Raw genomic sequence first — 15,187 nt, forward strand, 5'->3', positions numbered from 1 at the left:
TGTTGTGACATGTGACTTCATTATGATGAACATGTATAGTGTTGTTTATTTTAAGTCAATCCCACATACACCGTCCTGCTGCTGTAAATACGCACTAGAGCACCAAATGTGTAACAATCCAAAAATAGTCCCTGACAAATGCACTATTTACACCTGTTTGAAAAGTGTTTGCTAAAACCTACAGTGAACAGTTGTGTTAGGAAATTACTTAGTAAAGTAAACAATATGTTTGTGACCTGATTTTAAAGATTTACATTCTTTAATAGGACAAATGGTCTTGGGGTTGCCACAGACAAGTCAGACAGTAGATACCAAATGCATTGTTGGTCTAGGTCTTTTTATGGGATTTGGTCTTTTCTGGTCCCTGCCTTTGGTTGGGAAAACTGGATGCTTCTATTCAATCCCAGACAGAGGAGAGCAAATTGTAACTGTTTAATGTAGATGAGCATAACAATTAAATGCATTTCACACTACTATTCATTCAAAACATAAAAAAAAACATCTCTTGTAAAAACTAAGCTTTGAGACAGAGAGAAAGAGTGTAGAGAAGATACAAAAAGTGAAGGTTTTGGCAAGAGTTGAACATCCACTAAATATGAATGATCTTAGAGCTAGGAGGTTTAACCACTTACCACAAATGGACCTGGCTAGTTTGATTTCCACTTCAGACTATACACAAAATATTGGAATAAAAATATCTTCATCATTTTTCCAGATGGGACATTTTACACTTTTACAAGGTCTGTTGGGTCCTCTAAAGCATTACAATATGTCCTTTGCATCAGAAAAAAATCATCACAGGGAAGATGAAACGAATGATGAAGGACACTGATAGCATGTGTCAGATCAATACAGAATTTTTACTCTACATTACCCACGCATCCAGTGGCATCAATGAATCCTTGCCTTCGTGCTTGTAAATAAATGCATACAAGTCCCAGTTAATAGAGAGCGCCTGATTTCCCCTGAGCATCTCCAACAGAACTAAACAAATGAGAGTTTCATAATAGAGAAGATAACGTGCATGGCAATTGAGTTACTATTCGTCAAGCTTTCAAGTTCTGAGTTGTCTATGGTTCTAAAAGAACTTTGTGCCCATAATTTCTGTCCATTAGGTTGCTAGTTATCTGGTAATGACAATGAGTTGACATTTAAATCAATACAAGAAAGAAAGAGCCAGATAAAGTGTTGAATTATGAGTGTTGAATTTCTGCAATGTCTCTCAGGAATGATGTTGGATGCAAGGAGGGGATAATAATGATACTAATCATATAGCAATAATATTAATAACAACTTTTATTCAAATTACATTGTCATAACAGAGCTGTAAAGTGCTTTGCAAGACAAGCAACATTGAATAATATGGAAAGAAAAAATCTGGTAGAAATAGGCCCAGCAAAAGTCCAGGGATGTAGGAAAGTGGGAGGAAATCCAGAAATCAGAGGAGAGTAGGAGAAGGAGGAGATAGAGGAGGAGATGGAGGAGGAGCAGATGGTAAGATTGAGGAGGAGGAGGAGTGGGGGAGGTGGTCCAGTGTCCCTGCAGCAAGTCTTACCTCTGGGACGTCTTCTTGTACTTGCGCCTTGGAGAAAAAAACAAACATGAGGATAGTGAGGCATTGATTGAAATGTTACTCTTGGATTCATTCTTAGACAGAAATAACAGACACTGAGCCATATGCAAGAAGCATCCGTACGAACAGATTCACTCAAGGCACATGGAAGTGATTTCAAAGAATTTGTTTACTAAAATGTTCTTACGTATGAATAAGTCGTGCAGATTGTCTGCCTTTCTTCACAGGAAAAAAACAAACCCTGGTTTGAATCATGAAGAATCACAGTGCCTTAATTAGAATGAATTTGGAGTTCACCTATGATACTGAAATATAAATAAATGTGATGGAATATGAAAATTTGCAACATTGTGAAATTCATACGCTCACCATATCATCATCATCATCATCATCATCATCATAGCTTGCCAGTTTAGTGAGAGGTTTGAGAAGTTTATTACAATATTATTGGCATATTTTTTGCAGAGCAATTTTTACAGTTCAGTAGTTCGGAAAAAAGAATCTCTACGTCCAACAGCTGCCTCAGGGACGTTATGCAGGTTGCTGTACAGTATAATGCTCTGGTGCACCTGACAGTGTAACATTAGCTGCTGTATCTTGTTCCGTCACATCGCTGTGACCGCCTCACATCTAGGTCATGGACCAATTTGCTTTTTAAAGATGTTTCCTAACAATCTAACTCCAGGTCAAACTATTCACTCTTTATTTCTGTCATTTTACTTTTTGTTTAACACTTTTCTGTATTCAATTTCTCCAGAAACGGATTGGAACAGGTGGCCTTTTTTAGGCAATGATTATGTAAATGATTATGTAAATGATCAAATATCCTACTCATGCACATTGAAACGAGCAATACGTTTGTCTGATTTGGAACACTCGTATGAGCAAACCTCACAAAAAAAAGTAAGAGATGTTTGAGGTAAGAATACAAAAATGTTCTTGCATGAGAGCCAATGTGCCTTCAACACCAGATCATGTCCCAAAAAATTAAAATAAGCAACCAGGAGAATTATACTGGACCAAATTTGTAGATTTATGGCACTTATATGTAAATAAGTAAAGTTGTCTTAATTGCACTGGTTGTTTCCTTTCCTCATGCTTACAATCACTTATGCAGATGAGGCATTTAAGAGAAGCATAATGATATGCAAAACACATGCAGCCACACACCACCCCTGACATCCTACCTACTACTTGACTACACACACACACACACACACACACACACAAACACTCACTTACACACACTCACGTACACACAGAGGGAACCTACACACACATTAAACATTAAAACACACCTACTTTCACTTACCCCAACATTTGGCCTAAAACACACCCACACCTCTATGAAGAGATAAAAGCGTGGCTCTAAAAGCTGAATACATACAAACACACACGCACACTGAAGGCACTCATAATAGCGAAGTGGAGGGAAGGGTGTCACGGTCGGTCGACAACAGAAATGGATTTAAATTCCAGTCAGGCCGAACACTTAGCTTGATTTGTTTCACAATCATTTTCTGTATCAATCTTTCCTGAAGCTCAGTGTAAAACTGCAAGCTAAGAAAGTTTTTCCCTGTAAATATATGTTATAAGAGCTCCCTCAAGACTAGTGGGAAAAAAAGATTAAATCAATCACTTGGGGTCCATCAAGCAATCAAAATTAAAGAGACACAGTCAGATGGGTGTCTTAGAGCATGTCGGGAGTTTCAAACAGAGTTAATTACACAAAAAAGAGGAGTTTTACAATAAGAGAAGGACAAAGATAACAAAAGCACACAAGAGGCAGATAAATAAGGATAAGAAAAAGGTCAGTGTGTGTGTGTGTCAACAACATAGAGCTTCTCCTAATTAGAAGGCTTTAATGCAATGTCCTCGGCATAATGATGATGTGGGTTGAAAGGGGTCATGGAAATTCCAGGATTTATTGTAATTATAAAGGTCACAGAGAAACAAAATTTTACCCTGTTAAAGTAAATGTTTAGAGTGTTTTCAAGTAGCTGGCTGAGTGGCAAACAGCAGCTTGTTTGTTTTGGATTATTTTATTTTATTTTAGTCAGTGCACCACAAATCAGAGAGTGTCATAAAGCGGTCATCTGGCCACCTTGATCCACCTTGGACCAAATCTCAGTTGCCCATCCCTTAAGGGAGCTCTCAGTGATGAACTGTTGTTCAAGTGATTAATAATTCATTGATCAGTAGGTGACAGAGAGGTCGGGTGCGTCGCAGAGCTCTAATTTATCAATGGAAATCCAATGGAATTCATTCACTGATGGAAAAACATAAATGGGGCCATTTGTCAGAGGGAAGTAATTATACACAACACGCTGTTCATGCCTTGATCAGTGGATGCCACCAGGCTTTATTCAAGGTTGAGCTGCTGGAAAACAGTCCAAAGCAAATGTTCTCTCTTTCTATGCATGATGATTGGTGTACTCTGTGGAGTACACGGTGCCAGAGAGAGTGCTGTGATGGCCATCCACACTTACACACACTGCCTGCACAGACACAAATCATACAGCTGCTAAATAAATCGCCTAGGATAAGCTGGCAGCACATACAGTAAATGTCACCAAGCCGCCAAATACACTTCCAATCTATACCATCCACACGAGCACATGCAGAGTCAACCTTTCCCAATTACACAAACACAGTCATATGCTGCATATTGTCAATCCCTCCCTATAAAACACACAACATACACTCTGACGCTTTAACATCTGTGGTGGATGCCTGTCAGTTGGAGCTCCCTCTCTTTTGATGGAGGCTCTTTGTGAGATTAAAGGCTAATGTGATCTCTGACACGCAAAAGGAGCCCTCAAAGCACCCAGTAGACTGTAGCATAGTCGTGATGAGAAAAAAAGAAAAAAGGCCCAGGCCACCGTTACATTCATCTGACTCACTACCCATCAAATATCTAAAAAGACAGATGGTTGTGATAGGGGATTTACGACGGTGACCAAATGGAAGAGACAATGAAGTCAGCCGAGGAAACTAAATGTGGCAGAGGATGATGGTGGAGGGACCCACACATCGAGCTTCTGACACGGGAGAAAGAGAAACAATGAATAATCATGGAACAATAGAAATATCATGACATGAAAATAACTTTAAAAAAAGCAAATAAAATAGAGTGATGTGCGAGGAGAGGGGAGTAAGGCTGACAGATTGACTGCAGCCCCATGAAACGGTTCATTTAGTCCTCGTCTGTGATAAAGGGGGAAACTGCATTTCATTCAGAGTTCCAGCAGTAACATTAAAGACTATTTTCTAAACACAACCGTCCTAGCAATACTACCATCCCCTCCCCACTGCTGAGTAAGAAAGAACTGAAATTGGAAAAGAGAAAACCTCAACTTCAACTTGCAGATACGATGCGTGGGGCTCTCTTCACAGGGCGAAAGGTCATAGAGGTGTTACAGTACAGCAGGTAAAAGGCTGCCTTTTGTGACTAGCTAATATTACATTAGCTGTTATGTGCTGGCATGCATGAGTAGTTAAATTGATACCATGGCAACTTGCAGACCAGAACACAGGCAGTGTCAAGTCATTTAGGGCGCAATATGCTCTGACAAATAAAAAAAAATCAGCGTCCTGCAATTGTCTGGGGCCTGTCAGGAAATGCTAGTTAGGACCATCTGATTGGGCTAATGTAACTTAACCTGCATCTGATTCAGTTCTGTGTCATGACTCATGGCAGTGTGTTAAAGGTCCCATGACATGGTGCTCTTTGGATGCTTTTATATAGACCTTGGTGGTCCCCTAATACTGGATCTGAATTCTCTTTCCCGAAATTCAGCCTTGGTGCAGAATTACAGCCACTAGAGCTAGTCCCACAATGAGCTTTCCTTAGTATGTGCCATTTCTGTGTCTGTAGCTATTGAGGAAGAGAGAGGGGGGGTTCAAGGTGAAAGGTGGGGGTGTGGCCTTGACAAACTGCCACTTTGCTCGTTTGAAAGCAAAGTGACCTCATAAGGAGCAAGATTCCAGATCGGCCCATCTGAGCTTTCATTTTCTCAAAGGCAGAGCAGGATACCCAGGTCTCGGTTTACACCTATCGCCATTTCTAGCCACTGGGGGACCATAGGCAGGCTGGGAGAACGCATATTAATGTTAAAAAACCTCATAAAGTAAAATTTTCATGCCATGGGACCTTTAAGATTACCTGTTTGGCTTCCATCATTAATGTTTGTTTGATGCAAGCATTATAGTTGCTCTGATTGAACAGTGTATCTGTTTAAGACACAGACATTACCCAAAACACTTTAGTCAAAGAATTGAATAGGCCTGATATAATGCAGGCTGAGACTGATGAAGCAGTGCAGTGGATGAGGTTAAGACAAGCTCAACTGACTTGTCCTCCTCTCTGCAGAAAGATGTTTCACCTGAACATCACAGTGAAGGAGCTCTTGGTGTCACAGCTTTGGACCAGCGGTCTGCTGCAGTGTTTCCACATGTGCTCACTGAGTCACATCACAAGCTGGATAAACAGCTGATTCTGTAACTGAATCAATGGACACCACTAGACTCAGGACTTTTACTTTCTCTAACACATAGCCATTTTATTGAAGTCTTTGATTTTATTTTAGCTTGTAAATGTTTCATGTTTACATAATATAATTTCCGTACCTTTTTTATTTTGCTTGTTATATATTTCTATTTCCTACTACTGTACATATCTGTAATTGCTGCTGTGACACCTGAATTTATCCTATAGGGGAGCAATAAAGTCAAATCTTATTAGGCCGCCAACTGTAACTATTACAATTCAGTTATGATTATGTAGTTAAACATTTGCTCTGTGGAAGAATCGGAATTTGTTGAGACAGCAAAAATTATGTGTATTTGTATTTCAATAAAAGTGAAAATAGGCGTAACAATTCTGTTATGTTTTGTTCATTATGCTTCAAATTGTAACAAAATGTTAAAATAAGTGTTCTTTAATAAACTATTGCTACAATGAAAAGTTCCGTCTTGAAATCTGGTCTCCCAGACAACGGTCATCTTTGCTAACTACTCGACCAAACATGACTCAGCTCCATTATAACACACAGATCTTTATTGATGTCACCTCACAACGAGTCCTGAACTGTGAACTTTTATTTCATAAGTCAAGTTTAACTTTCATCCAAGACAATGTGATCTGCAGCGGGTTTAATCAGCCTGGATTCAAGAAAAGGACGGCGTTCTGTTTCTTGTTTGGTCGACCTGGATTACGTCTCGTCCCCTCTGCTTCGGGACAAAACGGATCATTAAGCTCTGGCAAGAAGTTTTAACTGACAAACAACGCACCGTAAGGAGGCTTTTACACAGTTCTGGGCAGATATTAGAACTAGTGCGTTTTGTTTTGTTGTTAATGAGCAAAGGGTTCGCTACCATTGTTGCCATTAATGTGATCTGATTTAATCATGTACTGGTCCATATGTGATTATTAATCTGTTCTGTGAATGTATAATAGATCAATTATACCGTTGATTTATGTGGTGTTAAGTAGCTTGGTATAACTGTAATCGCTACCTGCTTAAATCACTCCTTTCAGGAGTTTAGTTACTGTCTGCGATAGAATCGCGAAAATCAGCTGTTGGCTACTGGAGTGGTTATAGTGACGTTTCCCTCAGCAAAACCAAAAGTCTCAGTCTGTTCTAACTACACGTTAGCCCAGACTTGAGTGGCTGAGGGGAACTGGGTCATTATTGATAACTGGGATCAGAGTGCCTCTTTTCTTTACTCCTTTACTCTTTCTTCTTTTACTAACATACACACACACACACACACGACACAGGCTAGCCACGTAGCTCCCGAGCTAACGGCTTCACACGTGGAATTGGCTTACGTTCGTATAGAGCTAACACAGGAACTAGCTACCATACCGGCTAAGCGTGCGCGTTGCCTAGCAACCCCCCGGCTTTTTCAGCCCTGCCCGTGCACGCAGCACCGCTACCGCCCTCATGAGGCTAAATAGTTTGTGCAGCTCACAGGAGTAGCCATTTTTGGAGTTGTTTTTGGGGTTAGAACTACACTTCGACACCGCCCCCCTCCTTTTCCACTCACACAGACGTGTCCATGCTGCGTTGTTTTGTTTTTGCTTTGTTTTTGGTTGTGATATTGTAAAAGGTATATAAGTTTATTATTGAAGGATTATTGATTAGCTACTGATAATTGTGACGTTAATAAATCTTATTATACTTAATTAGCAGTTGCTTGTGATTATTTGTGTACTTGTTGTAATAATTGCTGGTCGATCAGGTCCGTGCTTGGATTCACCCCTTCCTTTATTTTCTTTTTAAAGGATTACCACAGAAATGAGACTGTTCCACAGTTTGATTATTGGTCCCTGACTTGCAGGGTGGTGCCCCGTTTTGATTGTTTGTCGATTTGATACAGTTATTAATAACCATATTCATAACTTTATTAATATTGATAAAACATCTTTGATAATTTGCCAATGATCAAATCTGTACCCTACGAGAATCCTACACTCCTTTTTAGTCCTGGTGAATTTGTGTGTGAGGCCACATGAGCAGGCATGTAAGAAAATGTTCACCATCAAGTTGAAGCCATTGTTTTATAAATAACAATCCTGCCTACAACCCTCCCTCAACTTGCTCCGTTGTCGCCGTTTTCAGGTTGCAGACCTCCCTGCTCCCCCTGCTGTCCCTAAGGTGTCTTAGCACCCGTTCCGTTTCAGACCCTCCCACCAGCCTTTGGGCCACACCTCAGTCCATCCTTGGTTCTTTCTCATTGATAGAAACACACATACACACACATGCACACACACACATGCACACACACACACACACACACACACACACACACACACACACACACACACACACACACACAGATGATGCAACTTATACATGCTGTAAACAAAAGAGATGTAGCATTTGTTATGACCCCCAAGCTTTTTCCTGAGTCCTGTTAGTATGTTTATATTAGAATGTATCTGTGATAAAGCTATGACAGATAAATACACTTGTAAATATTAAAAGCCTAGCTTAAGCACAAACACAAACACACACACACCCTTGTTGAAAACAATAAAAGTGGAAATACTCACAGTCCCCGGAGCCTGAGCCAAATCTTTTCAATCTGTTCCGGCTGCAGGTACTTCAGGGCCGTGCTTTCAAACTCCTCGATCTCTTTGGTGGGAGACTCCATGTCAGAGACTCAAAGAGTTCTGGATGTGCAACAAGAGGTAAAAAAAACTAACTAAAAAGTTTAATCCCTCTTAAGTGTGAGTAGTGAGGAAGACGCAGCAGCGAGCAGAGAGAGGTTGTGATGTGGTGGAACCCAGTGACCGAGGTTTCCTCTTTCTTCATTCACATTTGCACCAACAGCTGTGACAAATCGGCCGTCATCCTTCCTTTTTCTCTCGTTTCTCCCTTGTTAATGTGAGAGAGTGTGCAGTGCAGTGCTCAAGCAGCTGTGACAGCCCAACTGTACCTCTTTCCTTTCTCCCTCTCTTGCCTCTCTCTCTCTCTCTCTCTCTCTCTCTCTCTCTCTCTCTCTCTCTCTCTCATTCGTTCACTTCTCTCCTGTGTGAGCACAGGGGTCCTGGAGTCGTGCCATGGCCCCCCCACAACAACGGGATGTAGACGGCAGGGCAGCGCAATCCGGGATTAACGCACACTGCCGAGCTCTCCACACAAGAGGGAGGGAGGAGTAACACCACCAGTCAAAGAGAGGGAGGAGTCTGGCTGATAATGAGAAACCATGTTCTGTTTCACATCCACTGGAGGAAAAAACACAGAGGTAGAGAGGGAGGAAAATGAGTGGGGATGGAGAGGATCAGGAGGGAGAGACCTTTAGGAGAAGAGATGATGAAGGTGTGAGTGCCTTGGATTACTTTAAGCAAATATCTGGTTAAAGAAAGATTTTACTGTTAATGGGACTTTTTCCATTCGGACAGTGCAACGACAACATATCATTTTCTTATCTTTTTTACCATATGATTCATAGAGACTTTTACGCACATGCTTATTTCATCAGGAATATGAAGGTAAATGTCATGAAGCAAATACAGACTTCATCAGCAGCGTAGATCAACTTTCAAAATTATGAAAACATTCACTGCAAATGTGACAGCTTTAGATCTATAATGTATTAATCTTAAAATGTAGATAATACATTTGCTGTACAACATGTTAAATGTCATGCCAGAGAGGATTAAATAGCGTGCAGACACATTGACTCTGATTTGACTGAGATTACTCTGATCCATTGAGCGCATTCAGGAACATTTCAATCCCCCCAGATATAATATTCTTTCCGTCTCGTTTTCTTGATCTCTCTTACACACAACCCACTACAGCATGGCCTCATTTTCATAGAAAATTTTCTTTCTACTTCATTTGGTTAGACTTACCAGGCCAGTTTCAAATGTAAGACTGTTTTATGATACCCGCAGCCATATAAACCATCACAAGGCAACGGGTCCTGCATATATTATGTGTTATATTGCATCCACTATGAAAGCTGCATCAGTGATTGCATTCTGAATACATAAGGTGCTGTGTACTCTAGTTTCTGCATTTTTCTAGTCTGGACAATTTCTTCTATAATGTTCTCTTTTATTATTTCTACTTTCTTATTAACTCAGCCTGTAAAGCACTTTAAATTGAAAAGAACCACTATGAAAGGTGCTATGCAAATAAGTCAAAAGTTTGATTGATCTGATTGCTATAATAAACCATTACACGTTACACATTTTTAACCCTTGTATTATGTTGAAAAAAAATTACATTGAAGATGTTACGGGTCAAAATGACCTGTACAGTGTAAATACATTCAAAACTAACTTTTTTTCATCATCACAAACATTTTTTCCCCCAAAACTGTTTTATAAAATATTTCCGGTATACACTTGCATATTCCATGCATAGCTAGATTTGGCATCCTAGGATGCCCATATTTTGATGCCATACTTGGCAGGCTTGTTGGGCATGTACTGTCAGAAGGGACAAGGCCCCCTGAATGGAACAAGGTGTTCATCTACAGTGACATGGGGACCAGGATTGTACAAGACAGGTAAAATGTTGACCCATTTATCCCATACATCTCTGATCTCAGCTAGTTTGTCTCTTTCATGTCGACCAGCTCTAGTGTTGTGGAACACCCAAGCTTTCGTATGAATTGACTCCAAAGACATTGTTGTTAGAAATATTGGCATTCCACTCTCGTCATTCCACAGACTGGCAGTTGCTTCTCCCTTTGACTTGTACACTCCAGCTAATACTATTCAATTTAATTCAATTCAATTTGATTTATAGTATCAAATCATAACAAGAGTTATCTCGAGACACTTTACAGATAGAGTAGGTCTAGACCACACTCTATAAATTCCAAAACCCTAACAATTACAGTAATTCCCCCAAGAGCAAGCAGTATCAGTGGCTGTTGCGACAGTGGCAAGGAAAAACTCCCTTTTAGGAAGAAACCTCGGCAGACCCAGACTCTTGGTAGGCGGTGTCTGACGGGGCCGGTTGCTGATGTGATGAACAGTAGCAGACAATAGTCACATTAGAGATAATGGAACAGTGACTTTGAGGTAGTCATGGAAGTTCATGTCATAGCAGGGCACATTGTGTCATACTGAGTAGTGCAGTCTCCAATACCGGATCCTGACTACTCTGTGCATATGAACATCACAGCAGGGTGTTGCAGGATGTAATGTGGCGCTGCAGAGCATGGGTGGATGCTGCGGACGCAGCAGGACTAGGATTTCAATGTATGCATGCAAGTCAATCTGATCCAGTGGCTTCCATTTCTCTTGAAATACACACCTCTCCTACAAGTTGGTCATGTCCACTATGATCCTATCTGTTGGTTGGGATATGAAGAGATGAAATGGTGATTGAATATCATCAACTAGTGTGGCAGAAAATCTTGTGGGGCTTGGAGTCATTTTGATGACAGTCAGTCAGTCAGTCTGTGTGGTGATGTTGATCATTTTATGTTACCATCTTTAGCTGTCCATGTTGAGGATGATTGCTGCCCATTGTTTTCAGCTAATGTAGAGACTACACCAGACTAGTCCCCTGAATCCCCTAATTGTCAATAGCATTGTTCTCGGTCTCTGAAAGATCCTCTGACTCTGAAATCTCTTCCTCTACATCACTATTACCATCACAAATCTGTGCTAAAACTTCTTCAGTTGCAAACCTTTTGGAGCTCATTTTGTAGTGTGCGTGTCAAAGAGATGACATTACAACAGAGAAGAGGACAAGCGCGAGAAAGCTCCTCCTCCTTTACACACACACACACACACACACACACACACACACACACACACACACACACCTGGTTCTAAATGGGTGTTGAAAGTCTCCGGGTCAAAATGACCAGCAACATCATCTTTGTATACAAACTCTGAACAGACAAATTGACCCTTAACATAATACAAGGGTTGACATAGAGTGTATGTTAGAAATATATTGCGTGCAAACATCTATATCTTTTTGAGCCATTTCTGCCGTTTTCTGTTGTTCTTCTCCTCTTTAGCTACCTTCTTGCTCACTGAACATTTAGTAAAAAACAATTCTAAACCAAGTCTTCTCACTTTCTGCAAGTCCAAAACTTGCAAGGATGACTCAGCCCAGACGCCCCTTCCTTCGAGCCCCGTACCATACTCTTAGGTCTTTCAATTACTTGATGCAGGATGCAGGGCGCCACCTCAAAAAGGCTCTTGCTTTCATCTGCTGAGATGGGTCCTCTGTGAGTATGGAGGAGAGAGGTCTGCCTGAGTGCCATGAAGCCTGCTGATGTTCTCTTCAAAGGCGCACTTATCTATGTCGCATTCTCCCTTTATCTTCGGCTTTTAGTTTATTTCTCTTTCTATCTGTCTGTCTTAAGTCCTTTTCATCGGTGTGTTTTTCTCCCTTTTTTGGAGGTATGCCGGCCCCTAGGAGATCTCAAGCCACAGACAGAGTTGACAGGTCAACTGCGGCCCGTTCTATTGAACTGGTTTGTGTGATAAGATAGACGAAAATGTATGCACAACAATTCGTATAACATCTTATGAAATTACAGCGACCGGTCACGTCACAATTAAGTTTAGCCAAGAAAAAGTGACTATGAGCCAGGTAATGGTCACCGTGAAGTGACGGTCGTGACAGCGGCCATAACAGTTGATACTTTTCCTAGCTATATGTACGAATGGTTTTATGAGAACAGCCTGCGACAGTAGCTTCATATTTCACAGCTTGCGGTTCACATGTATACACCCCAGGGAACTGATGTCCCGTGTAATCTGTATGTGTAAATGTGACACAGAACAAGGTTGAGCCTGGTGAGATTGGTGCTGTCAAAAGCACTGCAAGGACTAGGAAGGTCAATTTAAGCTGCATAGCACTCAGAATCGAAAGTTTACATGGAAAACAAAAAATAAACAGTAAGTGCTGACTGAAGAAGTAGTTAGAAGTTTACAGGAGATGACTCTTGATTGGAAGGCTGCAAGAATCAGATGGTACAATCTGTGTGTGGGAAGAGAAGAAGAAATGTGGTCTCCTCACTAAAGGCAGATTTTCCAATTACCTCCAAACTCCAACACCTCCACACAAGAACGTCAGTATTGAATGATTCAGCATTACAAGTTTTTTTTTTGTTTTGTTTTGTTTTGTTTTGTTTTGTTTGTTTTTTTACTTCTAATGCCAAAACCTTAAAAATTCACATTGTACCTCATCTTCTCATATGCAAATGGCAACTACAATATGGTTACGGTTAGGAAAAGATTGTTGTTATGGCAAATAACTTATGGGAAATGAATAGTTAAGATGTAATTATGCTTCAAATGAAGTGTGTCGGATGGTTGACCAGCATCTGTAACCCCCACCCCAAAGCCTTTTGGAGAAGGGCGTAGGTTTCGTTTCAACATTGGCGGTGGGGACACATACTGTATTGAGTGGGGTCTTAGGCTCCTCCCCTATAAAATTAATTTGTTTATTTATAACCCCTGGACATTAATAGGTGATACGTGTTTCAGTAAGATTTCTGCTCATTTTTAAAACATATCCCACATATCTGGGTTCTCTGAGATTTCGAGAATAAAGTCGGAATTTTATGAGAATAAAGTCATAATATTTCAAGAAAACAATCTACCTGCCCGCCTACTGTAACCTGACTCCGCCAGATGGATTGCTTCGCATTTGCTCGGCATATCCATCTGGGAACTTTCCGTTGGAGAACTTTTGGGAAGGGGCGGAATACTGGTTATTTGATTGGATGAACCATCTGTCTATCACCTATGTTGGTGATAGACGGGCCAAATCAACCAATCAGATCCACGAAGTGTATGAAAATACAACCACAAGCCCGCCCCTGCTGCTGCAGGCAAAGCATAGCTCGTAAGCTCAGCATGCAAGCAACATGTCGGTAAAGGATATTTGCCATTTGTGTAATGAGAATTTAGGAATAAAAGGCACCATTTCAGGTTCCCGGACCATATTCCAAAAGAAGGATCCAAGAGAAAAAAAGCATTAGCGAGCGGCTAACAGAATTAGGGCTACCGCTGGCTGATAATACTGGTTAGCTGATTGGATAAACCATCGGTCTATCACCACCTAACCCACCTCAAAACCAACGCTGATTGGCCCGGTCGTTTGGCTAACGGCTCCAAATTTTCTCTGCCTCAAGATCCCAGACTGATCTGCGAGTGGAAAACTGGAGCTCGCGAGATCAGGACGGTCTCACGAGGCTACGCCTACTGTGCATTGATATGCTAAAATCCCCTTCAGACTAACTATGGTCTCCTGCATAAAGGTCAGAAATGCTACACGCCGACCTCCTCACCTTTACTTTTCCGCCTCACAACATACAGGGCACACAACTCTCTGCACTGGCACTGAATATAGGCATTGGACATAAATTGTGAGGTGCATTTTCCTATCTTTACTTTACAATTAGAGAACTTAATAACAATAGGTACTTATCACTCATTGCTTCTGATTTGGATCTCTCAGTCACATTTAACAACTTTCTTTGCAGAACAATAAGCTTTAATATTGTTAAAGAGTTAAAGAGAAGATAATATTTATAGCATCCCACATTCACTAGAAAAAAGCTCTTTGATGCATGAAATAGCAGGATCAAGAATGCCTTTGCACACAAAGAATCTCAGAGAATACTTTGCCAACTGATGACTGAAACACCTTGCAGACTGTGAAAATGTGGCTAGTTTGGACCACTGGATGGTGAGAGGGACAATACAACAATGTTGAGCATGCGATGAAATATTACGAATATGTGGAGGTCTTTTGCATGTTCATTTCTAAATGAAACAGTATGTCTTTGTTGCTGAGGAATCTGAGTAATTAGCGGTCTGAAGGACATATTCTAACAGATACACACCCATACAAAGCACGCAAAATGTATTACATAGTCAGATGTTTAAACCAAGTTCAAAGGATGAGAAGCAAGTATAGCAAAATGTGAATAAAGGCTTGCCTGTCTGAATGGGTTTCACACATATAGCCAACATTTCATTCAATTTCAAGACTGATGAACCAACACAAGAGTCAAAACATTCATTCGTTCATTTCACAAACAGGAGCCTCAGTAGCGTGTTGAAGAACCATACACAGCCACAACAGCCTGGTACCTCCTCATGCTGGTCAC

General features: G+C 40.8%; 1 protein-coding gene across 2 annotated transcripts in view; it reads right to left on the reverse strand.

Moving 5' to 3' along the window:
- Window positions 1-1,513: 1,513 nt before the first annotated feature.
- LOC114565731 (calcium/calmodulin-dependent 3',5'-cyclic nucleotide phosphodiesterase 1C) overlaps window positions 1,514-15,187 on the reverse strand; it is a 41,942-nt gene continuing 28,268 nt past the window's right edge. For both annotated transcript variants that reach the window (XM_028593943.1, XM_028593944.1), the window contains 2 exons: window positions 8,634-9,308; window positions 1,514-1,582 (listed from right to left, as the gene is read on the reverse strand). In XM_028593943.1, coding sequence (XP_028449744.1) covers window positions 9,101-9,308 — 208 coding nt within the window. In that variant the 3' untranslated portion in view covers window positions 1,514-1,582; window positions 8,634-9,100. The remainder of the gene's footprint in view (window positions 1,583-8,633; window positions 9,309-15,187) is intronic.

The sequence above is a fragment of the Perca flavescens genome, chromosome 12 (genome assembly GCF_004354835.1).
Source record: "Perca flavescens isolate YP-PL-M2 chromosome 12, PFLA_1.0, whole genome shotgun sequence".
NCBI classification, from domain to species: Eukaryota; Metazoa; Chordata; class Actinopteri; order Perciformes; family Percidae; genus Perca; species Perca flavescens.